The 26784-nt window shown below is 37.3% G+C and overlaps 2 protein-coding genes across 11 annotated transcripts in view; one reads left to right on the top strand and one right to left on the bottom strand.

Annotated features, from left to right (window-relative positions):
- Positions 1-13457, top strand: part of TSPAN14 (tetraspanin 14) — a 43572-nt gene extending 30115 nt beyond the window's left edge. For 3 of the 9 annotated variants that reach the window (XM_084525372.1, XM_084525373.1, XM_084525374.1), the window contains 7 exons: positions 861-1007; positions 1620-1790; positions 5182-5307; positions 7039-7083; positions 7585-7704; positions 9611-9664; positions 10970-13457. In XM_084525372.1, the coding sequence (XP_084381498.1) occupies positions 861-1007; positions 1620-1790; positions 5182-5307; positions 7039-7083; positions 7585-7704; positions 9611-9664; positions 10970-11029 (723 nt within the window). In that variant the 3' untranslated portion in view covers positions 11030-13457. Of the gene's footprint in view, positions 1-860; positions 1008-1619; positions 1791-5181; positions 5308-7038; positions 7084-7584; positions 7705-9610; positions 9844-10969 lie in introns of those variants that run through there. The other 6 variants (XM_084525378.1, XM_084525380.1, XM_084525379.1 and 3 more) reach the window with 4 other exon arrangements.
- The window catches only part of LOC311439542 (rap1 GTPase-GDP dissociation stimulator 1-like), a 40139-nt gene continuing 26101 nt past the window's right edge, over positions 12747-26784 (bottom strand). Inside the window, exons 8-13 of one of the 2 annotated variants that reach the window (XM_084525360.1) lie at positions 26050-26184; positions 23064-23189; positions 19374-19513; positions 18338-18464; positions 17146-17274; positions 12747-15773 (exon numbers count right to left, since the gene is read on the bottom strand). In XM_084525360.1, coding sequence (XP_084381486.1) covers positions 15640-15773; positions 17146-17274; positions 18338-18464; positions 19374-19513; positions 23064-23189; positions 26050-26184 — 791 coding nt within the window. In that variant the 3' untranslated portion in view covers positions 12747-15639. The remainder of the gene's footprint in view (positions 15774-17145; positions 17275-18337; positions 18465-19373; positions 19514-23063; positions 23190-26049; positions 26185-26784) is intronic. The other variant, XM_084525361.1, reaches the window with a different exon arrangement.

Below are 26784 nucleotides of genomic sequence, written 5' to 3'. Positions count from 1 at the left end.
TGTATTAGCATTACATTTACATAGACTCAGAAATTCTGTCCCAATATCTGGGTGGACAGGCTTAATAGGTAAGATTGCTATACAGATAAGAGGCATTTCCAGATAGTTAAGAAAAAATAAAACATTGCTGTTAAATTAGGTATATTGTAAGTGTCCTGTTGGAAAAGGGTAACTTCTGTTGTTGTGAGGATTTTATTTGTGGTGAGAAAGGAATGCTTAAACTATCTTTCTGTTTTTTTTTTTTTGGGGGGGGGGGGGAAGGCTTTGGAGAAGCACTTGAAAGACTTCTCAGTATTAACTAAAATGGTGAGAAGAAGAAATCTGTTTCATGTGAAAACTAAATCAAAATCCTATTTCTCTTCCTTACATCACCCATATCCTTCTTTGTGGTTAGTGTTCTCTCTCCCTTTCTGCCGCCTAAACATCAGGATTGGAAAGATTTTTTTTTTAATGACTTTGGTCTTCTCATCGAGGCATTTCAAATTAATGTAAATCATTGGTCCTTTTGCCTTGAAATTAGGTGAATACTCAGTGATAGTACTGAGCTTTTGGCACCATCTTGTGGAAGCTTGTTTGGCAGATAGACCTAGGAGAATGTAATCTGAAAAGTTTAGATTGTACTTATTAAAAGAATTAATATCTTTCACTTCTTGTTAATACTTCCTTTGCTGGTGTGAAGAAAACTGGTATCAATAATGCTTCTGTGACCAAACTTGTCTGAGTGGGTTACTGTTTGGAAGCTCAAGGATTTGCAACCAGTTCATTTGGAATCATGTAAAAATCGTGGCAATTCAGAAGGATTGTTAAATGAAAAATGTACATAGTGGTCATCTTTCTGTTATCCTGTTTTTCTCTTTCAGGGTGTGTTGTCTGATCTAACAAAAGTGACCGGTCTTCATGGTCTGGACCCAGTGGTGCTTGTCTTAGTGGTGGGAATAGTGATGTTTACTTTGGGATTTGCTGGTTGTGTAGGAGCACTGAGAGAAAACATCTGCCTTCTGAAGTTTGTAAGTATCACCACTATATGAGGGAATTATTACGTATGTGAAAGTAGGAAATGATGGGTGAAGAACCCGGGGGACAAATGAAAATTAATTTAGAGCATTTGGTTTGTGACAACATGTGGTGAACTTACTGCCCTGACAAGCATCTGTGATGAATGAATGGTATTAAAAGCAGTGTAGGTTTAAACCTAATTATTTCCTCCCTGCTTCTGGAATATGTTCCTTGCTTTTCTCATCCAGCTATTGCAGCGATGTTTTTAGAGTATGTATTTCAGAATCTAACATTGGATATATAGCATCACAAAATATGATGTGCTGGAACATAGCTGGGAGTTACTGAAACGAGATCATATTGTGGCTTGGGGAGAACAAAATCCCTTAAAAGCTTAATCTCTTCTAAATATTTAGTGGACAAAAAAACTTGGGAACTTGAGTGACTACTGTGAAATCTCTTAAGCATTTGTTTTTGTATTGAGGTTTTCTTGCTTTAGATTTAGAAACAGTTAAGCTGGAAAAAAATACATAACAATGGGAACTGTCCAAGAAGCAGTGGAGTTGGAATGGGGATGTATTCAAAAGAGTTATTCTCTAATTTGTGACTTTTTTCTTTCACAGTTTTGTGGAACAATTGTGTTTATATTTCTGTTGGAGCTGGCAGTAGCAGTTCTGGCTGTCTTGTTCCAGGACTGGGTGAGGGACAGAGTCAAGGAGTTCTTTGAGAATAACATTAAGTCCTACCGAGATGATATTGACCTCCAGAACCTCATTGATTCACTACAGAAAATAGTAAGTTCATATCCTGTCACTTTTCCTGTGTGTTCTAAGAGAATATGTAGATATGGCAGTCTTCCTTTCTTTCTGCCAGGCAGAGAAGGACCTGGGAGTGATGGTGGATAGTCGGCTGAATATGAGCCAGCAGTGTGCTCAGGTGGCCAAGAAGGCCAACGGCATCCTGGCTTGTATCAGGAACAGCGTGACCAGCAGGGCTAGGGAGGTGATCGTCCCCCTGTACTCAGCTCTGGTGAGGCCGCACCTCGAGTACTGTGTTCAGTTTTGGGCCCCTCGCTACAAGAAGGACATCGAGGTGCTTGAGCGGGTGCAGAGAAGGGCGACGAAGCTGGTGAGGGTCCTGGAGAACAAGTCCTACAAGGAGCGGCTGAGGGAGCTGGGCTTGTTCAGCCTGGAGAAGAGGAGGCTCAGGGGTGACCTTATGGCTCTTTTTAGGTACCTCAAGGGAGGCTGTAGCGAGGTGGGGGTTGGCCTGTTCTCCCACGTGCCTGGTGACAGGACGAGGGGGAATGGGCTAAAGTTGAGCCAGGGGAGTTTTAGGTTAGATGTTAGGAAGAACTTCTTCACTGAAAGGGTTGTGAGGCATTGGAACAGGCTGCCCAGGGAAGTGGTGGAGTCACCATCCCTGGAAGTCTTCAAAAGACGTTTAGATGTAGAGCTTAGGGATATGGTTTAGTGGAGGGCTGTTAGCGTTAGGTTGGAGGTTGGACTCGATGACCTTGAGGTCTCTTCCAACCTAGAAAATTCTGTGATTCTGTGATTCTGTGATTCCTCTTTGTGTTCTACGGCATTGCAAGTAGTTTCTACAGATCAATAAAACCCTGTAGATAGTAGTGCCATGTGACAGAAGTGCAGTTTTGCTGTTTCTGTATTGAAAGCATCAGAGAGGCAGGACTGCTGAGATGCAGTGCCCTTCTAAGTGCATGTGTGGGAACTTACCAAGCATCCACCTGCCTTTTGACCTTGACTTTTGTTCCCCTGTTCTGGTCAGTGTTGCACCAGGTGAAGTAAAAACTGAGCAACAAAAACTGCTCATCCTGGAAAAGTTGTGCAGTGGAACTATGGACTAGATTGTCTGCGCTCTTGTTTTAGGAGGCACTGCAGTCTTGTTCAGGGATATAGTAAGAGGGTCTTTTGTTTTCTGAGAAGCACCTCAGCTTGAAGCAAAAGAGGATTTTTCTGAACTGGGAGAAGCTAGTACATGCAGTCAAGGAAGATTGAAACAGTTTTATGCCCTCATAGTCCTAAAACACACAGTTACTAAAAGACAATGATATATACCAGGAGATAGCAAGGCCTGTGCTGGTAAGGGCCTGGTGGCTTTCAGTCAGTTAGCTTCTTTTTACAGTCTTCCTCAAGAAACAACCAGTGAGGGCAATTCTTCTGATTATATTTATTTATTTATTTGTATCTATATATGTGGACAGAAACAAAATACATATGTGAGTACTTTATAAAGAGGTAAAAAGGTTGATTATTATATATATTTTTTCCCTTTTAAAAAGGTTGTTTTTGTCCTTTTTCTTTTTTTTATAGAAGATCGTGTTTAAATATGTGCTCACAGCTTTGTTTGATAGCAAATCCTGTTTTTAGACTGGATGTCAGTTTGAACAGTTGTATATTGCCAGCAGCTTTATTTATCCTGTTAATTCACTCGTGTGCATTAATATTGTACATGAAACTATCCTCTTACTAAGCTGCCTAGGTGGCTTTCAGTGCTGTTTGCTTTAAGGCCAAGGGCACCAGAGATGATCCTGGCCTCTTTAAACACCAGTAACTGTCTCAATTTTGTCTACGCTGTTGTTACTCTTTCTGTTTTTCTAGTTAGTTTCATTGCAGTCTCCCAGGGAAATGTGCTAAGCTGATTTACATTTGAACTTCAGTTAAGTACTTTTCAATTAAACTAAAAGGCTGAACTTTTTAAAGGGAGTATACTAGCCTTGTTAATGATCAAAGAAACCTGAAAAAACAAAGATCAGAATCTCTGAATCAGCCTGTCATTGATTTGTACCTGAAAGTACTGAGGAAAAGGTATGCAGCACTGATCAGTAAGTGTAGCTCTGCAAGGGCTGAATGATAAAGTGCACCAGTATATTTAAGTGCCTCAGTGAAATCCATTTTCTAGGGAGTTTCATGGGTATGTTGGAACCCAGAGAGCTTTCTGTAGGCTGCTCCTTACTCTGACTAATTACCGTACTTTCAGGCCTGTAAGTGTCCTCATAGCCTTTGTCTTACTAAGGTAGATCAGCATGTGTAGTGGTTACATGGCCTTTTAGTGGTGGAGATGAGTGAGGGAGGAGGGACTAGAAAGATAAAAATTAACCCGTTTGTTATCTTCACTATAAACACATGTGACCTAGCATCGTTTTTTCAATTCTGACTATTCTGTTCAACTCCTTTTTGTCATATTTCCTTTGAAAAGTAGGTGCACGCAGTTCTGCTCTGTTCACATCTGTGTCTGTCACCACTTGGTAACTTCTGAATCCATGTACTGACTCACTCAAGTTTTGGCAGTCACACAGAAAGGTCAATACAGGTTATGTGATGATGAGCAGTGGGCAGAGAAGAGATGTTAGAGATACTAGTGATGTCCTAAGAACGGAGGGAATTTCATGAGGTACCGGGAAAATGTTTGATATAACATATTAAGTATACATTATGGCGAAAGATTTACACCCTTAAGTAACCAGGCTGGTAAACTGCAAAGCGTAACTTAATGAGAAACTAACTTTCATCAGTTTCAGGAATTAAAAATTCTTTGAAATATTTGGATTCCCTAACCTGTAATTATGGTAATTACAATACACTCTTTAGGTTAAGAAACTTGTGTGAAACAATTCTAGAGCTGACTGACCTTTGAACTAACAATGTGTCGGTTAATTTGGGTATGAAAATCTTCTCATTTAAAGGAAAGCAAGTATTCATGAATATTTTGATATCTTTCAGAGTAAACAAAAAGGAGAAAATTTGTTGATTTATGAAGATTTAAGGGTCAAATCACATATTTAGCGAAACTTTTCTATAACTTTCAGTTTTGGTTGATGTGGAAGTAGTGAGAACAAGGCATCCATGTAACCTATTTTGTTGCACTGTTTATGGATGTACACAGATTTGCATTGGGTAATTACATTTAAAGTGACAATTTTTATGATAATTTCTCATTGCGTTGACATGTATTTCCAAGAGCATTATGCCAAATGCATTTCTTTAATTTCATAGAGCCACAGTATTGATTTTTTTTTTTTTTTTTTACTCTGGTGTTGCTATTGATTCCTTGCAGCCTTAGGAAAGAGGTGATGATGACCAAATATCATTCCAGAGAGCTGTTCAGTGGATGAATTGTCTATAAAATGTCCCCAAGTGTTAAGTATTTGTTTATCTGTTGCAGAACCACTGCTGCGGTGCCCAAGGTCCAGATGACTGGGACTTCAACATATACTTTAATTGCAGTAGTGAAAGCAAAAGTCGTGAGAAGTGTGGTGTTCCATTTTCCTGTTGTATACCTGACCCTGCTGTAAGTTGTTTTCCTGGCTTTGTATTTGTATTTGTATATGTTTGTATATACAACAGCCTTGTATTGCTGCTGTTGAAGAGTTATGAAAGGAAGTGCTTCCTGAATACAGTGTGTGCCTAGGGCTTTAAGAGGACTTTTAAATGATCAAAAATTACTATCTTGATAGCCAAATTTCTTTGTTTCTCTTCCATCGTTTTTAGAGTCTAAATGTGGCAACCCATTACACAACTGAAAATGTATTGTCTGTCACCAGGAATTCAGAAGCTATTTTTGTATGGCTTAAATCTGCAATCATTGGCTGTTGATACTGTTTTATTCCACATGCCTTGAATTCTTAAGCGTGTTATCTATGGTCTAAGCAGTATGCTTGCCCTGGTTAGAATTACTGTACAGCACCCATTTGCCAGACAAGTAGGAGTAACTCCATTTGCTGATGACTTTAGTTATCAGCAATTAGTGAAGTGCTGATGCACAAACTCAGTTTAAAGTGTTTGAGTCAATTCTTTGGTTTTGGCAAGATTCAGGTACTCATTGGTTGGATTGGCTTATTAAACTCTGGGAACCTGACCCTTGCAGTAGAAGCAAAAATAGGGAGGTATGTGCTAATGGATGCAAAATGCTTTGTATGGATGTAATAGATGAAAAATGCTTTGTAGCATTTGTAGCTCAGAAGGTCGATCCAGCAATCCTCATGCAGCAGATAACTATTGGTAGGTTATGCTAAGGCTTTTGATTTCCTTGGAAATAACCCAAGGAAAAAATTTGTTTGGAATATATTCCAAGTTCAGATTCCCCAGTAATTTTTTTAATGTAATTTAGAGCAGTGCTATTTCACTGCCATTTTTCTGTTGGTGGTGCTGTATTTAAGGAGACATAGGTGTCTTCAAATCTTTTTAATCTGAGGTTCTACTGCTAGCATTTTAATATAACTCACTATGTGTAATACAAAATATTCTATAATTGTATAGTAAATAGGTTTTCATAACTCTAATACAAAAGAGAAATAAAAATGTCTTTAAAGGAACGTATTTGCATTTTATGAGCTTAATGCTGCTAGGTTGTGTGTGGTTGGGATCTGGAAGGTGTTTATTGTGTTTCTGTTTGAAATTTACAAGAGGAACATTTTGTTATCTTCAGTAGTTTTATGTTGGAGCTGGGTTATGTGAGACTTTGATTTATCAACCGTAAGGGAGGTAAAGTAGCTTGCAGCTATCTGTTACTTGTATTGACTGATCAGGATAGCACTGTGAAATGAAGGAGTTGTAAGACACGTTCCTCCACTGCAGGTGTAAATAAATCAGTGTAATACCTTTATTCTTATTTCAATGTTTAGGCGTTATGTGAAATAGATAAAATGAATTTGATCTTGGAAATGCAGATGTCTTATCTGAAGGCTGTCAGTATAGTTGTTAATGCTTTGTTTTGAATAGTCGTTGCTGGATGAAAGCCAAGAAACAGGAGAAGCTGGGATTTTTTGCAGAGGATGTTTTCTGCTAATATATACTTTGCTGTTATACTTCCCTGGTGTTCTGCTAATGCTTTTTTGTTGTTGTTGCTGGTTTTATTTATTTATTTATTTATTTATTTATTTATTTATTTATTTTTACTAAAATGCTTTTTTAAATGTCTGGTTTTGACAGTTCTGATTCTTTTGTGAATTTAAAAGACAGGAAACTGATGTGACAAGAAGAAAGTATAATTCCACTGATATTTTTAATCTTTATTTTGCAGCAAAAAGTTGTGAATACACAGTGTGGCTATGATGTCAGAAAGAAGGTAAGGTGCTGGAGTCTTGCTGTTTTGCTGTTCTGTGTCTGCATGGACAAAATAATGAAAACTGTGGAATCACTGATATATGTCAGTTCAGAATTCTGTGAGCTTATCAGCTGTGCTACATCCTGCTACAAGTAGAGTGTGGTAGAGATTTTGTTTTGTACTGTGGAAAGGTGGAAAAAATAAAAAGTCTGCTTCAAAAAGGGGTAAGACCTGCATTTCAAATGTCTCAGGTATTAGTTCTAATTCTGAATCGTGTTCTCTACTAATTCTAAAGTATTCTAATAGTAGGATTTTCAGGAAGTTACTAATATGAATGTCCTGACATCCCTTAAATTAATTTGGGCGTATGTATTTCTGTATTTCATGTATTTCTGGAATCTGGTTAAAAACATTACTGTGTAAATAACCAATCATAAGTTTTACTATATCCCTTCACGTGACTGAGAGTTGTTACAATAAACTTGAGCAGAAAAGTGATGTTCTTGAATTCTTCTCTTTCAGAGCAAGAGTCAATGGGATGATCAGATTTTCATAAAAGGCTGTATTCTTGCTCTGGAAGCTTGGTTGCCACGAAATATCTACATTGTTGCAGGTGTCTTCATAGCTATCTCACTGCTGCAGGTTAGTTTTTTTATTGTTTTTTTCCCTTAAGTTTCAAGTTACCCACTGAGGGTAAAAGTAATTACGGTGGGAGGCAGTAAATATTTTGACGTTGTGGATGTTTTTAGGTATGATAACAATATTGCAAAAAAAAAAAAAGGGGGGGGGGGAATTTTATAGTGGTGGGGTCTTAATGTAAAATTTCGAGATCAATTATTTCCTTCAGGCAAAATTACTTCTCAAAGAAATGAAGGCCACTGTACTGTATTGTAAATATATCATATTTTTATATTATCACAGAATCATTTAGGTTGGAAGAGACCTCCAAGATTCTGAAACATTATAATGATATTTTATTGTATATTAACATGGCAACATGCTATTATTTTTATATAAAAAATTATATGCATCTCTCACATTTTAATATATCATGAGAGACAGGAGATCTTCTGGTAATGTACTCCAGTAGATCCTAACTTCTGTCTTCTAGTGCAAATACAAAAGACTGAAATCCAATTCTATGTTTCATGCTAAGAATGCTATTCTGAATACTGTAGCATACAGCACAAAAATCTCAAGAGTAGAAGAGAAGGGAAGCTGTTGAACAGGTTGCAGATGTGATATTAGCAGCAGTAGATGGAGTTGCTGAAACTTCTTGCAGTACCTCTTCTGTTCTTGGTATGTCAAGGAAAATGAACTGAAATCCTCAGTAAAACATATTGAATGAAAATTCTTTCAAAGTGGATCCTGCTTTCATTGTGGCAGTTGTGTATACTCGCCTAAGTTGCTTTCACGTGGTACTGCTTTATTTCAGTGGGAAATAAGAGTTGTAAATCTGCTACAAAATCTTTTCCATTTAACTGAAAATATGTTGAACATAGTGCTGGTAAAATACCTTTTTCCAGCCATGGCAATATTGCCCTCTGTTGCTTTTTTGATAGTTTATCAGTATCTATCAGTAGTGCTTCTAGTGCTTTCATAGATAGATGCTGCCCTGAGAATAACACATTCAGTTAGGAGGAGAGGAGGTTCAGGATAGAAAATCTAAACTTTTGACAGTGTTGAGAGTCACTTGATATTGTTGTTCCTATTTGTGTCCTGAGTCTCTCTGACACCCTTTTTGTATTTCAGGATTATTTTCAAATTTAGTTTTATCTTGTGCATTAAGCTTTTTCATGGTGGGACTGGGAGTGAGACACATTGTCTCTTTCTAAAACAAATCTTCTGGCTTTTCCAGAACTTCACAGTATTTTATTTTTTTCCTAATAGTGTTTTAGGAAGTATACCAAGTTATGAATTTATTTTCAATTTGTGAAGGAAAATTTCCCAGAGAACTTGAGTGAATGTTACAATTTCAAAGTTGTTAGGTATCTCAGAAGGATCTGGGACTTCTCTAACTGTTGTTTCTGGCATGGAATATACAATTGTGAAAGTGAAATTCTTAAGTATTTTAAATATATATATAAATAAATAGTAACTTGGCTTAACCAAAGTTATGGAATGAATTAAAATGCTTCAGACTTGTAATTTTAGCAGTATGTGTGAGTGCTATAAGTAAACTTGGCAAAATGGATTTCTTCCATCTTTAGGATATCTAGAAGTCTGATACTATTTTGCGTGTTCCTGAAGTGTCACATGAAAACATGTTTTTCTCATCAGTTGTACTTTGTGCTAGATTCTGCTGTTTTTACTACTGTGTAGTAATAGCTATGCTCCAACACATGATCCTGGCTATGAAATGGTATCTGAGCTTGCAAATGCTTTATCAATGTATATCTTTATTCTTAAGAGTTGCATTGACTTCAGTGCAGAGAAACAGTAACAAATATGCAGGTTCCTATTCTACACTAATCTTTAGAGACTTCTTGCAGACTCTACATTGCAAGTGTTTCATCTCACAACTGGTTTGTTTTTTGTTTCTTTTTAGATTTTTGGGATTTTCCTAGCCAGGACATTGATTTCTGATATTGAAGCTGTAAAGGCAGGTAATGCCTTCTGAATACTAAAGCAAATGTGTTGCAAAAAGTATATTTTACTATTTTCAATCAGACACCAAGGTGGAAAAAAATGTGCAGACCATGAAATGCTCCTGGTATTAAAGGCCTTATGTGGATCTTACCCTGCTCGTGGTTTTTGTTAGAAGCTGATACAAAAAAAGAATCTCCAAACACACTGGTCTACCTTTTTTTCTAATGAGACAACTCAGTTGCACCAGAATTGATCTGTGGTGAGGAAAAAAGGGACTTTCCCAAGTCATTGACTGAACTGGTTTTAGACTCGTAGCAAGGAGAAATGAAACTGCTGTGAACTCCTTCCATGAAGAATTACCGTGAAGACTTTTCTGTTTTGACTCCCAACTGTCATCAGTCTTAATGTTGTAATCTCTTCAGAAGGCCTGCTGATCTCTTTTAAGAACCTTGAAAATGTTTTTAATCTCTACAGTAGATTCATCTGGTCAGCTTGGCAAGATACCAGCAACCATAATCATTGTGGCATTGGAAACTGAAGAAAAAGTCACTAATCTTCTAGCTTTTTAATTCTCGGTTGTGCAGAAATAGGGGATATTTCTGTTTGACCGGGAGTGACGCAGATGTCTCAGGAGCAGAAACTTGTGCTCACCATCAGAGTTTGAGTAATCCAAGCAGTTATGAAAATGCAAGTGTTTTCTCAAGAGGGGCAAAATCCAACTCTCTACAGCATTATAAGTTAGAAATCTCTGCTTCAGGCAAGGGAGCGTGAATCCCTAATGCTGCTTCCTGTCTGAAAAATTGTAAATAGTCTTTATTTATATAAAAAAGAAAAAAAAAAACTCTTTCAAAACGCCTAGCTTTTATTGATTAGTAATACCTTTGAAAAGTACTGCCTGCACAGATCTTGAAATGCAGTTGGTAGCAAGCATTCTGTGCTAGCTTTGGATGTTTTTTTTACCCTTCCTGTAGTTTCTTTCACATCTGCTCTGCTGATTCTCCAAAGTCTTAATTGCTAAAATGAAGACTGATGAAAAACATTCAAATTCAGCATTAATCACTACTGAAATCTGTTTGGTTTTTTTTGTTGTTTTTTTTTTTTTAGTAAGAAAAGATGTGTTTTAGTGGAATATCAGTTTTTGATTTTTTTTGTAAGTCTTCTATAAAGCTATGAAATTGTCAGTTCTGTTTGTGTTCTCATACAGGGTTAAAATGCCAGTCACAGTTTGCTGACTGGAACCATTTCTTCACAGTAATTTACTGTATCAAACTGAACTACTGCTGAAGTAATTTTTTTTTTTTTTTTTTACTTTTACTAGAAGAAAAACGAACTCTTCTTCCTGCCCTTCCTTCCTGCGGGTCGATCTGAAATTCAGTAAAAAGTCCAATTTTCTCGGAGAGTCTTTGGATTAGGACTGCAGTGGCTGCAGAAGTATTGCTATGCTTGACATAGTATATTTTTTATCTGTAAAAGACAGATGTATGTGACTGAAAACTTGGAAGTAGTTGTAGTTGTCTGTTTTACTCCGGGCCATGTGAAACTTGTTTTCAAGTAAACATTGTTTACTGCTTCCAGTGACACCCATTTTTTCAGGGAGAGCAGACTTTTTTTACAGTGCCTGAGTGTAAATTTTTAGAGAAGTATATATTTTTTTAATGATATTTTACTACATGTAGTCTGTGTGAAGGATTTAATACTTGTATTTCCAAAGTACATGGCCTTCATGGAAAGCCAAACTTCTAAATCTCTCTCATGTCTTTTTTTTATGTATTATGCATGTATTAATGAACATTTCACTGGCAAAAACCGATCTACAGTAAGAATCTTTGTGTCTGTATCGATTGTCCAGATGTTCTTCTAGCTTTTAGTCTGTGAAACACTTCACAGACAGTGCTGTACTTTTCATGTATATTTCAGTGCAGCTTTCATAGTTCTTTTTCTGTCCAGTGATTGAGACACAACAGGAAAAGGAAGCTTGTCTAAGGATGGCTGACTTCCTTAGAAGAGCAGAGAACAGCCTGCTATTATTCATCTGAAAAACCTGAAAGTAAAATCTATAGAAGTGCACTGTGATTTTTTTTTTTTTAATCTTTGGTCGATGTGCAACAAGGGAAAAATAGCAGTAGATTGCTGAAGGGGAGAGCAAGAGACATTTCTTCTGTAGAGCATTGAATCTGATGTCTGTACTACCTGTTTGTTGAATCCAGTCCGCTAGCAGCAGACAAAAATTTGCTGCTGTTACTGCTACTTTGCAAGCAACAAAGCAGTGTCCAGTAACCTTTGCTTTCAACTCTGGTGCTTGAAACTTTTACCACACCTCATCAACCAGCTTACTTTGTTATGTATAATAATCTGATATATGTAAAATGGGAGAAAGATGCATCCTATATGTAACTTGCTGTTTGTGAAATGTTCAATTGAAACTTCCATCTAGGCAGTACATTTTGGTTTGCCATTTTGGTGACACAAAGCTCCTAGTGCTGGGAAGTCATTTCAACACTTGGTGAAAATCATCATGGCTTCAATGACATCAGTGGAATTGATGCACTGAAATTAGCTGCCAGCAAGGGCCGGTGTCACTGATCAGACTTCCCCTGTCTGCTGCTCTTGCCAAGTTGCCTGAAGACAAATATATACTTGGTTTCTTTTTTGAAGTATCGTTTGTTTACAAAACAAAATTTAATTAAAGTGTTGTCTTTTCCACAGCTTGTTCTTATCGGCCTTGGCCATGTTAACACCAGCTTTGTATCAATACTCCAGTGATTTGGAACAGAATTCAAGAGAGCAAGTTCAACCTATTTGAGGACATTTACATTCATGAACTTATTCCTCTTTTCACTGTGGATAAACTTCTCTATGTTTATTTGGTATCATTTTTAAAACCTTGGGGCTCTAGGCTGGTTTACACCTAGGCACTTTGAAGCACACCCTCAATGGTGGTACAAGTGGTAGTGTAATTTCAGACTTGGAATGGGAATACTTTCTTACCGCTTTCTACTTCAAGTTATATTTAGCACCTTCTCTGTGGACCTGCAGTGACTTCATGACTAAAACTTTAGCTTATGGTTTAAACAAGTCTTGTCAGAATAAGTAGTTGGGTGTGAGCCTGCTCTAAAGCCCTGAAGAAGCAATTCAACAATTTCACAAGGAGAGGTTTGATAAATTGATGTTGAGATTTCATTGGTTGCAGTTGGAACATCTCCACAAACACTACAATGGAAACAAGTTTTCTAATGAAGATATTAAATACGAGATCAGGCTTGATTAACTGGACTGAGAAGGAAACCTTTCAATCAGTGTGATCATTTATTTCTCAGAAATGAGCACAATTTATTTCTGTGAAGCAATGTATTTATTTCTCAGTATGTTTTGACTGTGCATATGCTCTTTTGTTTCTGTTACATCTGCATTTGGACACAGCTTGCCTGTACATGAGGAGGAGGATGAATATGAGTGACCAAAGGAGCTTCAGTTGCCTCCTGGAAGTCTGAATATTTCTTGGGGGTCTTTAGTTCTGGTGACCCTTGTACAGTGCCATGTGGATAGATTTATACCTCAAGTAAGTTGAGGTTGATGCAGCAATTGGTTTATAGTTAGTATTGCCTTGTTTTTTTGTCTCCCCATTCCATCCTTTCCTCTTCCTTCACTTACTGCCTGTGGATTATCATGCAGCTTGAATGTTGTTTAGCCAGTGGAAGGGGAGGTTCTGGTTCTTCTTCTGATACAGCTTTTCTGAGTGACTTTCAGTATATGTTTCTTCTCAAGCCTTATTTGATTAAATAAAATGAATGTTTTTTACTGGTGGAGTTTGTGTTCTAAGACTTGTTGTTTCCAGTTACTAGTGTTTCCCTCTCTGAGGTTTAGGCTGGCTGAGACCGCAGTTTGTGGATAACTACGGAAATGGTAAAGGTCTGCTAATACTTGTGTGTTTTCTTTCTGAACCTACCTAATTCTTGATTTTTTAGTTTTGGCTGATGAATAACAGATAAGAGAAAGGTGCTTTTCTCAGAATTGTTAATGGAAAGCCACAAAAATGTGTAATGTGAAAGCCAAAAAAAGTGTAATGTGAAAGCTACTATGAAGAGAAATATTCATGCTGTCTAAGGATATCCAAAAAGTTGAAACTGTTTGCATTGTGACTGCTGTTGCCCAATTATCACTCCTATGATTTACAATCTGGATTATCATGTCTGAGCAATGATTCTGAAATTACTGAGTACAGAAGAGGGAAGTAACAGGTTTGAACATGAGGCTTACATAAATCAGTTTGTAGCTGCTTCTTTGACAATTTTAACATTTCTTCCTTACTGCATTAAAAAAAAAAATGCTTTGAATATTTAGGCAGTATGGATATATTATTTTAAAATAATATATACAATAGATACTGTAGAATGTTAAGGCTGGATCATTTTTAATAAATATGACAACTCAGATGCAGCTATTTTGAGGGTGTGTGTGTATATATATGTTTGTAATAACCCTGATATATTTCATCCTAATGGCTGGTTTAGGCACAAGCACATATCTTATTCTCAAATTGAGATTGGATGAAGCTGTTTTATTTTTGACACTGGAGAGATGCAGGATGCCCATATTGCTGTATACTTTAAGTTAGATGAAACTGGACACAGTTCAGCTCAAGTTTTTCTTTTCTCACTATGTAATCAAAAACTTGCTTGTTACCGGGTGACTTGTCTAGGATGGTTTTGTGAAGTTCCCTTTTTCAGTAATCCTGGAATTGGAATCTGGTGGCGTGGATCAGTTACTAATATAATGGACTAAATAGTGGTAGTGAGTTTTCCAAGTGTGAAAGCTTTTACAGGAACAAAAGTTGTAACATTTTTTTCACAGACAATGTGTTACTGCTGGATTAAAAAAGTCATTGTTCCCTAGCTTTTCAGTTTCCACTACTACCCTATTGATGAATTCGGTCACCTGGATCTTGGTGATGTGACACTGCAACCTACTTACAACTATTTCATAAAGTTCCTGTAAGGACAAGCTGTGGAGTAGATCCTGGTCTTACTATTTTTTTAATCAGGTGACTTTTTAAACTTGAACAATTCTTACAGAAATGTTCAGAGACATTTGTTTTACTATGATTTACTATTATTTGTAGTTAAGCCTAGGTTTTCTTACTGGAGATGGCTTACTGACATGCTGGCCACCTTTGAATCTCCATATGTGCCCACTTGTCACTTCTAACTTCTAGCTTTAATTTGTATCTTGTCCAAGTACTGTCTGGACATTAACTGCAGTTTACTGCAAACGTTAACTTTACAGCAAATCATGCCCAGTTACAAGAGCTGCAACTCTGAATGTAGGATGAGACCTCAGATGCTTAGTAATATAGATTGTGATATTAGCAGGTGTAAATTCTGTGATGAGCTTTAAAAGCATAAATTAAAATGTGGAAGGGGAAGGAAAGGTGGTTTAAAGGTACAGCCATATGGGGAGTTCTGAAATTTCCAGTTAACAGCTGGGTACACAGATTGATTCACAGTGCGCAGGAGTTGAAATGGTCCAATTAGCCTTTTGCATTATTTAATCAACAGCTCACATCTAATCGAAAGCACTGTTGTTTTGGGTTGCATGATACAAGCTTTAGGTTTTTACAGCGATTTTAAAGTCCTATTGATTTTAAAAAATTAAAGTTGCAATTGATTCCCTGATTTGACAAAACCAAGCAGCTTATGTGTATTAGAGATGGTAATTACCTTTTGTCTCTCAGGTAATGTTTTCTAAGACCACTTGTTTGACAGGATTTATTCCTACTGCAGTGTTAGTAGCTCAGTAAAGAGCAGCAGTGATACAGGTATCTGTAGGCCAAATTTTTGTACGCGTAGTTTTAAAAGCAGGAGCTGTACCTGGGCTTTAATAGCATTGGTTGTGCAGCAGCATGACAAATGCAAGGTAGTGTTGGCCAAGCTGGCATTTTATTGCATTTGCCTCAGCAGCAGCACAGGTTGCTCTGGGTTGGAAGGGAGGCTAGTGGGGTGGCTCTCCCTTCAAAACCTGTAACGTTGCAGCAGCTTCCTTGACCACATTTGCGTTGCTGTGACTGCAGAGTTGTTCGAGGGTTTCTTTAATCTTGTCCTCTTCTATTTCTTGTCTCAGATCACCTGAATGGGAGATTAAATGCTGAGTTTTAGTGACATACCATGTCATAATGGTTCCTGACAATTGTTGCAACATACAGATTTGAAGCATTCGCTGTGTAAAATGAGCTGCTTTACAGTAGACTACTTCAGTTGGAAGGGATTTTTAAAGATCATCTAGTCCAACTGCCTAACCTCTTGAGGGCTAACTGAAAGTTCAAGCATGTTATTCAGGACCTTATCCAAACTCCTGTTGAACACTGACAGACTTGGGCATCAACCATCTCTGTGGGCAGCCTGTTCCAGCATTTGGCCACCCTCACTGTACGAATTTTTCCCTAATATTACTTAAATGTGTTTCTCTCAATAGGTATTCTTTAAACCTTTGAAAATGTTGAACAGGTTAAGACTTTTTTCTTCTCCATTTGTCTTCCAAGAACTGATTGAACAAAAGAAAAGTACTTTGAAAATACAATATAGGCTGTGTGCTCCAGCTTTTTTGCCCGTGTGCCTTCTTAGCCTTTCATGAAAAACACCTCTGGCAAAAGTTGTACAAATCAGATTTGTTGTGTGAATACTGCACAGTTGCACTGAAGGATGTAAGTGGTTAGTCCTGTGAGATACCTGTGACTACAAGGGGAAGAAGTGGAGTGCATTGCAAAATCCAGCTTGCCTGACGATAAAGGGGAGCTCCAGGATTTGAAAAGCAGCTCTCTTGTCTTTGCCTAAGCACAGTCATTGCTTTTGGTAACCATGGTTTATGTATAAAGACATGGTGAGTTGTGGCGTGAGGCCACACCATGCTTACAGGAGCAGTCTGATCTTTCAGGAAGAATTTTAAATCTTCCCTAACCACAGAGAGAGAGAAACTGAAAACAGATCCTTCAGACATTTTACGAAAAGTTGCTATGCATTTAATCCAGCACTGCTAAAGATACTGTTTTATCTCAGCTCTGATTTGCCTACAGCATACGCAGGACAAATGTGTGCTTGCCTGTGTAAGATGATGCAGACAGCTTATTTCTTTGAACACAAAAATGCTATGGTGTAGGCAAAACCTGGGACTGCCAGACATTTGTATGTGGTTGTGGTGATTTTGGACAAAGATGCCTATATTTTAAGGCTCTTATTTTGCTTTTCAGGGCGTGATTATGCCACTAACTGTCACTGGAAATAAAGATTTTTTTTTTTTAATTTACATAGCTAATGGTTTAATCTACTTTTCCTGAAGAAAAAACACGAGTGGGATTTTTATTGATAAGTAAAGAATGAACCTCTTTAATCTTCACTGTTCACTGACTGCAACATCACAAGTGGTACATTTCAGCGACATAAAATGCATGTTTTCATCACAAACATCCATCCTTTCATCACAGACTACTTAAAATGAAGTTACCTGAATTAAGAAGACTGCACAAAAGAGTCATTGAATTATATTTAACCTCAGGAGTTGTATTATCATCTTGTAGAAGTCTGTGTAAGCTTTGTACTAGCTGTGATTCCTTAAAAGATGCTTCAAGGGTATCTGAAAAATAAGTAAACAAATACCTGAGCTCTTATGTAAAAAGATGGTGAGAAGAGTGTTACAAAGAGTGAATGTGCTTTTCTTTTTATTTATTTTTTAAACAAAATTCCTGACTGGCTTAATTTAAAATGAGTTACATATACAAGGATGACTTGAGCATCTTGTCTATACTGGGGGTTTTCTGTATGATTTCCTATAGACTGTTTTTTTCAGTAGGCTCATTCTGTAAGATGGAACCCTATATAACATACACACTACAAAATAAACCCATAATACATAAACCCATACAGTCTTAATGATCAGAGCTAGGTCATTTAAATTGCACACATGAGTCTGAAAGGCTTAATTGTGGGCTAAGCATGAAAATGGGCTCTTCCCTGTCTTGCTTTCTTGTTGATAGAAAAAAAATCCAAACTTAAAGTTGACTTGCAATTTCTTTTGATGTGTGTAAATTTGTGGTGGCTGTCTTTATTGTAATAAATTGTGATCATATTTAAAAATCTATACAGGACAAACCTGAAAAGCAGTTGTACTCAATCTCTGAAAATCTAGCTCACTAGAAGCGTTTACAGCATTTATTCTTACATGTTTCATTTGCATATTCCATAAGCTCCTTTTTTCGATGTTTTTTTTTTTTTTTTTTTTTTACTTCATTCAAGTGTCTGTCTTCTGAATGTTATTTCCTCTTATTTACAGTCGTCACTGACCATTCAAGTCCATAGCTTGTCCCTGTCTAATTCTGTCTACATTTAAATCTTTTCTCATCATTTTCTCTAGCCCTCATTGTTATTTCCATTTTGTGTTTCTGTAGGTTTCTAGGGTCGTACAGCACTCAGCAGATTATCCTGTCCACACAACCTGATTATTTTACTTGGCCAAAAAGCATTCAGGCAATTCCTGAATTCTGGGGGTCTTGTTTACTGGATGGGTCACTTCCTTTATTTGATGGTTAAGAGCTAAATCTAGACCATAATGCTTTTTCTTGCATATGAAATTAACAGCATGAACATTTCTTAACTGTGCAAGATCTTCATATTAATAAACGCTTTTAGGTGAAAAATACCTAAATCAATAGCAGACGCTATTGCCAAGGCATTCAGAGCCTCATTCTGCAGGGCAGCATGTTCACTTGTAGTCATGGAAACCAGATGCTTCACTCCTTGTGCCTCCTGCACTGCTTTGACCACTTTCTGTTAAAGCAAAGGTAAAATATCACAGATTGAAATCTGAGCTATGAATGAAGTAGAATGAAAAGGGAAATTGCACTCTCTCTTCAGTCTCTGAATAGATGGAAATGATTTTCATGCTTCAATACAAGGTCATGGTATTTGGAATGAATATATCCTGGGACTAGAAAACTCTTTTTGGCACTAGTCATGTGTCTGCCTAAGGCTGGTCTAATTTACTTGGAATATTGGTACTTACAATTATGTGTATAAGGTGTTTGTGCAGGTGTATATATGGTCTCTTAAGAATTTTAGTTTGAACTTTGATTTTTCATTTAAATCTTCAAACCAGCAAAGGTTTGGTTTTACTCTGTCAAAGCCTTTGCAGGTAGTATCTACTCCATTGAAACTTCAGAGTAAAGTACATTTGGGATGTCTATGTATAATGGCATGATTTACAAAAAACAGAAGCCTGTTCTAATATAATATGCTAGTAGATCCAGATCACACTGGATTCATCCATCAGTAGGTAGATAAGTGAGCTCTTTGGAACTCCTGAGAGACTGGCATGCAGGATAGGTCTGGGTTATCTTTTATAATTTTAATTTTATGATTGAAACTAATTTATTTATGGAAATAGAAAAGCTTTGCCTGCCTAGCATTTGTCAAGCCTTAAGAGAGGTAAAAGTCAACAAGTCACAGCAGATAACCATGTTGCTTGTTTCAGTGTGATATTTAGTTACAGAGAGCACTGCTTTCCTACTCCCCTCTCTTCAATTGATACTGAGGCAGACTAGAGGCATCTTACCAAAAACTTTCCTGTTTTTAATTATATAGCTGTACATACAGTTTAGCATTTAACCCCTTGCTATATGGACAAGCTTTAAAAATAGGAGACAGATAAGGTAGGAACATCAGACCAATTACTCATACTTGGGATCTGTTGTGACGCACGATTGATGCTAGCAGCCGATTTGCTTCTCCATGAACGCCGGCATGGTCCTTAACATCACACCACTGCACAAGTCTGTTGAGCAGCATGGGGTCTTGGCCCAAGATTTCAGCCGCATCAGCTGAAGAGAAAAGCATCATTGGGAGACATTTAAAATCTTAGTCTTTGTCACTGAAATGTGAATGTAAAGGTAACAAAGGATACTGAGCTCCATCCTGTGGTCTGAGCTGTAACTAAAGGATTGGACTTGTGTGATCTTGGATATCTTTGCTTGGGGAATGCCAGTTGTTTCAGGGCACTGCTTGGAGGTAAAGAACAAATTAAGCTGTTCCTTTAAAGCTAGCATTTTCATAGGCCTCTGAAGCAGGGATTAAAATGAGGAGTTTCAGATCTTTGAAAGCAAATTTTATGTTGCTATATTAAAATCTTCACATGAGGGCTGTCTCTTTCCCTTTGTTTCTTGTACTTGCTCTTTGAGCCCTGTATGAATGTAATCATGGGCTTTTTGGAGCCTGTTCTTGCCATTTCGGTGCTCTCAGTAATGGCCATAATTACTGTTGGTAGCATGTGGGAAACCAGTCCTTGGTACAGAATTGCAGCATGTCTGTAATTAGATTCTCAAGTCAACGTGTTGAACTATGTATTAAACACCATTAAAATTTCCCTCAAGTTTGAAGGAATGCGTTAATTTACTTTCCACTGTGCTTCAGGAACAGTATCTCAGGACTTGCCCAAAGTATTAATCTATATGGTTGACACAGAGAAAACAAACAAAACTCCTCACTAAATAACCTTTTGGAAGTGAAACTCCAAAGTGATGCTGTAACTTAAGATTTGTACCACTACAGGAAAGTAATCCCCAAACTCAGTAGTTTGAACTTCCCCAAAAGTTCAGTAGCAAAAGAAACTACTTGCGTGGAAGATGCAGTCTTGATATTGCTTTGGTCTAATGCAGGATTCTGTACAAATCTTACTGTAGTTTCATAATGCACCTTTAAAGTGTTATGGCTCAAAAGTGACTAGGTGGCAGAAAATGATTTCCAAAGCAAAGGAAAATGTAGATTTGAAAGTGCTGAGAACTGTGAAATATACTTTTAAAATCAGATAAGCAGGGGGTGAGCTCAGAATATCCTGTTCATTTGGAAGCAGATTCAGAAAGGTAAAAGTGTTGGGAGAAGTCTCCAGGGTTTTCAGAAGCTGAGAAACTTGTTTCTTGGAGCTTTCCTGAGGCAAACAAGGCTTGAGGAAGAATTAAAGTTAATGCATCTAGAACAACAGAAATAGGTTTGGCCAATGATACCCTGCTCTGGTTTCTTTACCTGTCCCTTTCTGTGTGTATTGTATTTGCTTTGGGATATTCTGAAAAGTGTTAAACAAGAGAGTGCAAGAGGTCAATGTCAACAAACCACGTGACTACTCTGGGTATTTTGCAGAAATTTTAAGTCAAACTATACTTTTTTCTGTTTTCGGGAGATGGACAAAGAAGGATAGACACTTCCTTGGTTTCTGTCCAGTACCCAACAGAACAATCCACAGGTCAAAATCCTGTAACGATGTGGGAGCTTCTAGCCTAGTTGAATGTGTTTGTTTTGAGGTAAGTTGCATGTTGCACAATAACCTCCTCTGACAGAAAGGCTTTGTTTCTAGGTCAGATGTCACATGTTAGTCTGAGAAGATCATGGTAATCCAGTTTAGTCTAGAAAGCTGACAGAGGTAAGAGGGTGTGAAATGGAACCAGTTCAAGGGGTTTGCTTAAAAAGGGATCTTGACCCAGTTCACCAGAGACTTCCTGATGTCTGCCAGCTCTTTGAGACAAAGACCAGAAGGAACTCTTAGCTTATAAAATGCCAAACTTCAATTGTGCATATAACTGAACTTTAATTTGAGCTGAAGGTCCTTTGGCAGTGTAGTGAGGTGCACAAATTCTGTTGCTGTTCTGAAGCAAAGTGAAAAAACATTGCTAACACTTCAGCGTGATGAAGCTGACAGAGCTAAGTGCATTTTTCTGTAGTTAGAAAGAAACCTTCCTTTTCTGTTCTATTTTATAGGTCTCAGCATGCCCGGTGATTGTCAGAGTAATGAATTTACACTAGATAATGCAATTAACTAATATAAGTAGCTAATTTAGTGTGGACTTGTTAGTAGATGTGTATTCACAAGCATTTCAGGCTGAGTTAATTAAGGACAATGTTAGCTCATGGGTAAACAATAGAAAGCAATTAAAGGTGGGAGAAATGTGTGCTCATAGGCATAAACGGGTAGACATTGAATAATCTTCTAAATCTTCTTCTACTCAGCACTTTGACATCTGTGTTGTTTCAGATTCAGAAGTTGTACCATTTTGTGCCAAATTTTGACTTCGTATCAGGGCTGAAAATAGCATTGAGTGTGGGAGAAAAGAAAGGATTTGTTAATATAGATCTATGTTATTCTAATGTCTCAATTTTAAAAGATAAATGGTCTCTCACAATCCAGAAATCCCGTTGTCGCTTCAGAGAAATGACATTTTAATGACCTCCTTCAAAGCATGAGAGGAAGAAGACGGGAAGTTTCTGACCATGGTGAAATATAAGTGGAAACAGCTTTTTACTGGACTGGAATGGGTTCAAACCAATGAGTGCTAGATCTGAATTTGATGCATGTTCATTTGAAAATTGATGCAAGTAGCTGTCAAATTAGAGTGTGGAGAGGGCAGTGATGTAAGGGAATGCAATGTGAAGTACAGCAGAGCGTGCTTGTTTCTGCTCTTTCATATTGTCATGGATTTGTGGTTGTAACTGTTCTGTACCAGAAGTCAGTTCCCATTGCAAAATGGCTACAACTTTTCTGATTCTGTTTTTGACTTTTTGTTCCTGCACATCAGGATGGTCTATAGTGATCAGTATGGTAGAGCAGCTGCTTTGGTGATTTGAGACAACTAGGGCATTTTTATCATAAAAACCCACAGCAACTTGTTTTCATATATCATTATATTCTGCTTAGATGCTGAATAAATCAAAGAATTGGGACATGGTACTAGATCTTAATGTAATTCCAAGGTTTTGTGCCTAAATGGTGCACTTTGCATGTAATTACATTTTGAGAAGCATTGAGTCTCATTGCCTTTGCATGCCTGTCTATGCAAAACTAAATGATGTGACATGTGAAGTAGATAATCCCATATTTCAATGGTTAAAGTAAATGCAACATTTGAGCCATACTGAGATAAACCTGGGAACATGTATGGAGACTGTTAGTAATAGAAACTCATTTCTTCTGCCTCTCCAAACCTGAGCTCCTTTTGATCCTTTATATTGCCCAATTCTTCTATTCATTTGCTTTCTTGCTGTTTGGCATTATAAATCCTTATTTTGACTCCTTTCCATCATACTCAGGCTTTGCTCATATGTGTCCAGTGGAAAGCATCTTTCTTTAGGCTTTTGCCATTTCTCCCTTACTACTGCAGATTCTTCTGTTTGATTTGCTTCTCATCTACTTCAGAGGCTGGCTAAGGGCATGGTGGGAGGGCTTGTAGCCTTGAGCAATGGCCTCTGTTGGAACTTGTCCAGAGTGAGTGGAATTAGGTTAGCAGGATACTTAGCCTGGCCTCTACATGCACATCTGTTGTCTTGTGGGGGAAGGGAAGGAGAGGAATGTGTAGCTGACATCAGGAAACATTAGCAATTCCCTACCTTGACCATCTGCTAGCATCCGTAGTGTTCCCAGAAGTTTAAACTGCACAGGAGGCATCTCTGACCTTAGAAGCACCTGAATCCGTTCTGCCACACCTTCCTCCAGCATTTGAACCTTGTTAACAACTAGAAAATGGAACCGAGGGGGAAAAAAAAGGGACTTTAATGTGAAGCTCACTAACTGTAGGAACATCTGAAGGTATAGATAGGATATAATTGTTCTGAATTTTGTGTTCCATTATGCTCTTAGCAAAAGGGTCCAACTCATTGGAGTACTTGGATGAAATCAGGACAACCCAACCATTTAGGTGTGTTTTTTGAGCTAAAAGTTTTTAGGCAGTGCTGTTAGAATATTTTGGGTACTTTTGATCTCAACTCTGTCTAGAATACAGTATATAACAGGATAAACACAGCATTGTTGTTTCCCTCAGTTTTCTAGTTGTTATAGATTATTCACCTACTCACCCACCCCTATGAGCAAGATTTTCCTGTGCTTGCTCATCTTGAACTGGGTGGCAGAAATGACTCAATCTTATTTCTTGAGAATGACATTTTTTGTATTTGAGCTCACCAATCCTCTGTTGCTCACACCTTTGTTTTTGTGCCTTCCTCTCCCAAATCTTGCATCTTTACTCCAGTCATTAGTGCAGTAATCCCTGGCAATGATCAGACAGTTGTCTGGAAGGAGTCCTAATGCTGCTTAACTGTGCTACCAAAAGCTGCTTCATCCAGAGCAATTTTCCTCCAGTCTTCTGCATGCCTTTTAGGAGGAGGGATGGATGACAGTGAAATTAGGAAGATGTCTGTTCTGTCTTACCTTCTGTTGGGCAAACTGAGAAGCAGGCACTTTTAAATAACTTGTTCTTAATGTGCATGTTTTTCAGTGGTAGACTGACTCTAGTCACTAAAGCATAATGATTTTATTTCTTTTACAGTTTTAAGATCACTATTTGAATTAACTCAAGACCTCCCCTGTGCACATTTGCAAATGTTGGCCTTTATTTATTTTTTTCTCTTTTATGATTTGTTTAGACTTGTACTCAGGCGTTTTTTTTCCAGGTAGTAGGCTGCATATTGTTGAAAGTGATGGAGTTTGTGTATTAATGAAAATGATGTATTCTTGTGAAAAGTGTTTTGTAGCTTTAATATATATATATATTATATATAAATATAATATATAATAAATATAACTAATATATAAATATATAAAATGAATATAAATAAATATATAATATAAAATATATAAATATAATACATATATATATATTTATATATATATATCTAGGTGATGAGGAAAAACACAGTTTAGGAACAGTATTTTGAAATCTAAGTTATGCATTGCTCAATTACAGCTATTTTAAATAATGCCTATTATGTTTTGCTTGCTTTTTTATTAAATACTTCCACTTCTTTAGTTGATCTTTTATGTTTACATAGACCTCATGAGTTGTGTCTGCAGGTTTCATTTTTGTTTTTCTCCTAGTTTGACATCTTGTTGAAATTCTGTGGTAGAAACATAAAACTGGAAAGATCGAAGAGGTTTTGTGATAGACATTGAGCAGAACAGATAACAAAAAAAGAGGCCCCTTAGTGATCCACTGATATTTTATAATTTGGAATTCAGCCTGTTAAAGTGCAGCTGCAGAGAACATTAAGTTCTACCAGTATTATATGTATCAGGCAGTAATATAGGGGCGAAGTTGTAGGTTACATCCATGGTCTTCCAGAGTTTTAGATTTATGATTTTTGCAAGATGAACTGTGTTCATTGCTCTGTTAAGAAACTCCCAAGGATAGGCTTAGCACTGTAAATACGTATCTGGATATATGCACATACAGCCAAGCTGCTTTTCGTTATCTTTTAAAAGCTGTGTTAAGTTGTAAGTGATGTAAGGTAGCTTGCATGCATAGAAATCTCTGCATACACTACTAGCACCAAAAAGCAATTGCACAGGCCTCTATCTACTAATATGAACAGTGTTAGAAAACCTCTTTACAGAGAAATACAGAAGTGGTGAGAGGTTAATCATGTGGAATATGTTTATTGAAACACTGAATAGACAGATGTGGCTGACTCTTATGATGCAGAGAGTGTGGTAATACTATAGGCAAAACTAAGTTACCTGAGAGTGTATAAAAACAAGTTGAAATTGGATAAGTGAAGTTTTGAAGAGAGCTATCTGAAGGAAGAAGCAAGGGCTTCAAACACCTGGTACAAGGTGTATCAGGATTTAAAAGGAAGCAGTGGAAGCAAAGTAGTAAGTTTTCTTGTGGCGCTCTTGTTTATTCACAGTAATGACTATATATGTAGAACTATTTACAAAACTAGGCCTGCTGGCTAGGCCTGCTGGCTAGCTTACATAGAAAATTCAGCAAACAGCTCCAAGTTTTTATTTTCAGAAAAGTGTCATTGTGCTCCTCTGAAGAGTGCTATACCACAGTGTAAGGACTGTGGTGCTGTTCTGTTAAGTCTCCAGGAAAACATTTTTTGTCTGAATTATGTTTTTGAGTGGAAGCAGTAGCACAAAATTTTCTGATACGGATTTACTGAAGATCACAAGTAAAATTTTTAAAGTGTTGTACAGGGCAAATTTACAATGAACATTGGCTTTATAGAAGAACAAGTTTATTAAAATAATAATTTTAAAAAAATCTACCAAGTGTGATGGGAGCTCCACACAAAACTATGTATTTTAAGCTATAAGCCTGGTTCTGCATTATTATCTTAAACTGCTGTATGTTGTTAATAGGAAATAATATTAGCAGTTGGCAATGAGATTACAGTGTATTATATTTAGACCCTTCACGTAGCTGAAAAATCCTGATGAATTATGCAAAAATATGTCTCTGCAGGGGGAAAAAAGTCAATTGCCCCTCAGAATACATGACACTGGAAATGATGACTTGGACAGAGCTGCACAGATCTACATTAAATGATCCATCTTTACAAGGAATCACAGTAAGTCATTGATCTTCAAATTCTGTACCTGGGATAGCAAGGTTTCGAAGTGCGCTGAGTGCAGCATGTTGTACAGAGACATCCCCACTCTCCACATGTTTCTCCAAAAGGTCCAGAAGCTGATGTATGACTCCCACCTGTACCATTCGTATACAGTTGCCATCTAAAGAAAGAGGAGAAACCAAGCAGGTAGACAGGTGAGATGAGAAACTTAATCATGTGAATGAGGAATTCAGGGAGACTTTGCCTTGTCTGTCTCAATGTTTCGATGAGATTGTGGGGTACATAGCTTTTGCATTTTTGCATATTTTTTACAGTCTTCAATTCTCTAGAGCTGGAAGTGAGCTTCAGCTACTTGTGAACTGATTGTGAGATGCACACTCTAGTAAGACAGCTTGAGAATGCTTGCTAGAGCCAGTCAGTCAAATTAAAATCCATATCTTCTCCATTCAATTTCTTCCTCCACCACTGCTTGACTTTCCACTATATATATATGCACTACTATATATATATATATATATATATATATATAACTATACACACACGTGTGATGGAATATTAGTGGCATTTTCCATTTCTCCACAGGATAGCTTTAATGCCTCATTTTGCTGTTCTGCTGGTTTAAGAGACTATAGTGAGACCAGCTATCTTAGCTATCAATGGTGAGTCTGATTACTAGTTTTGTACTGCTATTACTCGTATTCAGTACAATCATTAGATTTTTCTTACCTGTTCTGAGAAACGCACTTTCTGAAATAAGTCT

The sequence above is a fragment of the Aythya ferina genome, assembly GCF_964211825.1.
Source record: "Aythya ferina genome assembly, chromosome: 7".
In the NCBI taxonomy this organism is placed as follows: Eukaryota; Metazoa; Chordata; class Aves; order Anseriformes; family Anatidae; genus Aythya; species Aythya ferina.
Note: the sequence above shows the minus strand (reverse complement) of the source record. Positions and strands in the feature narration are given on the sequence as shown.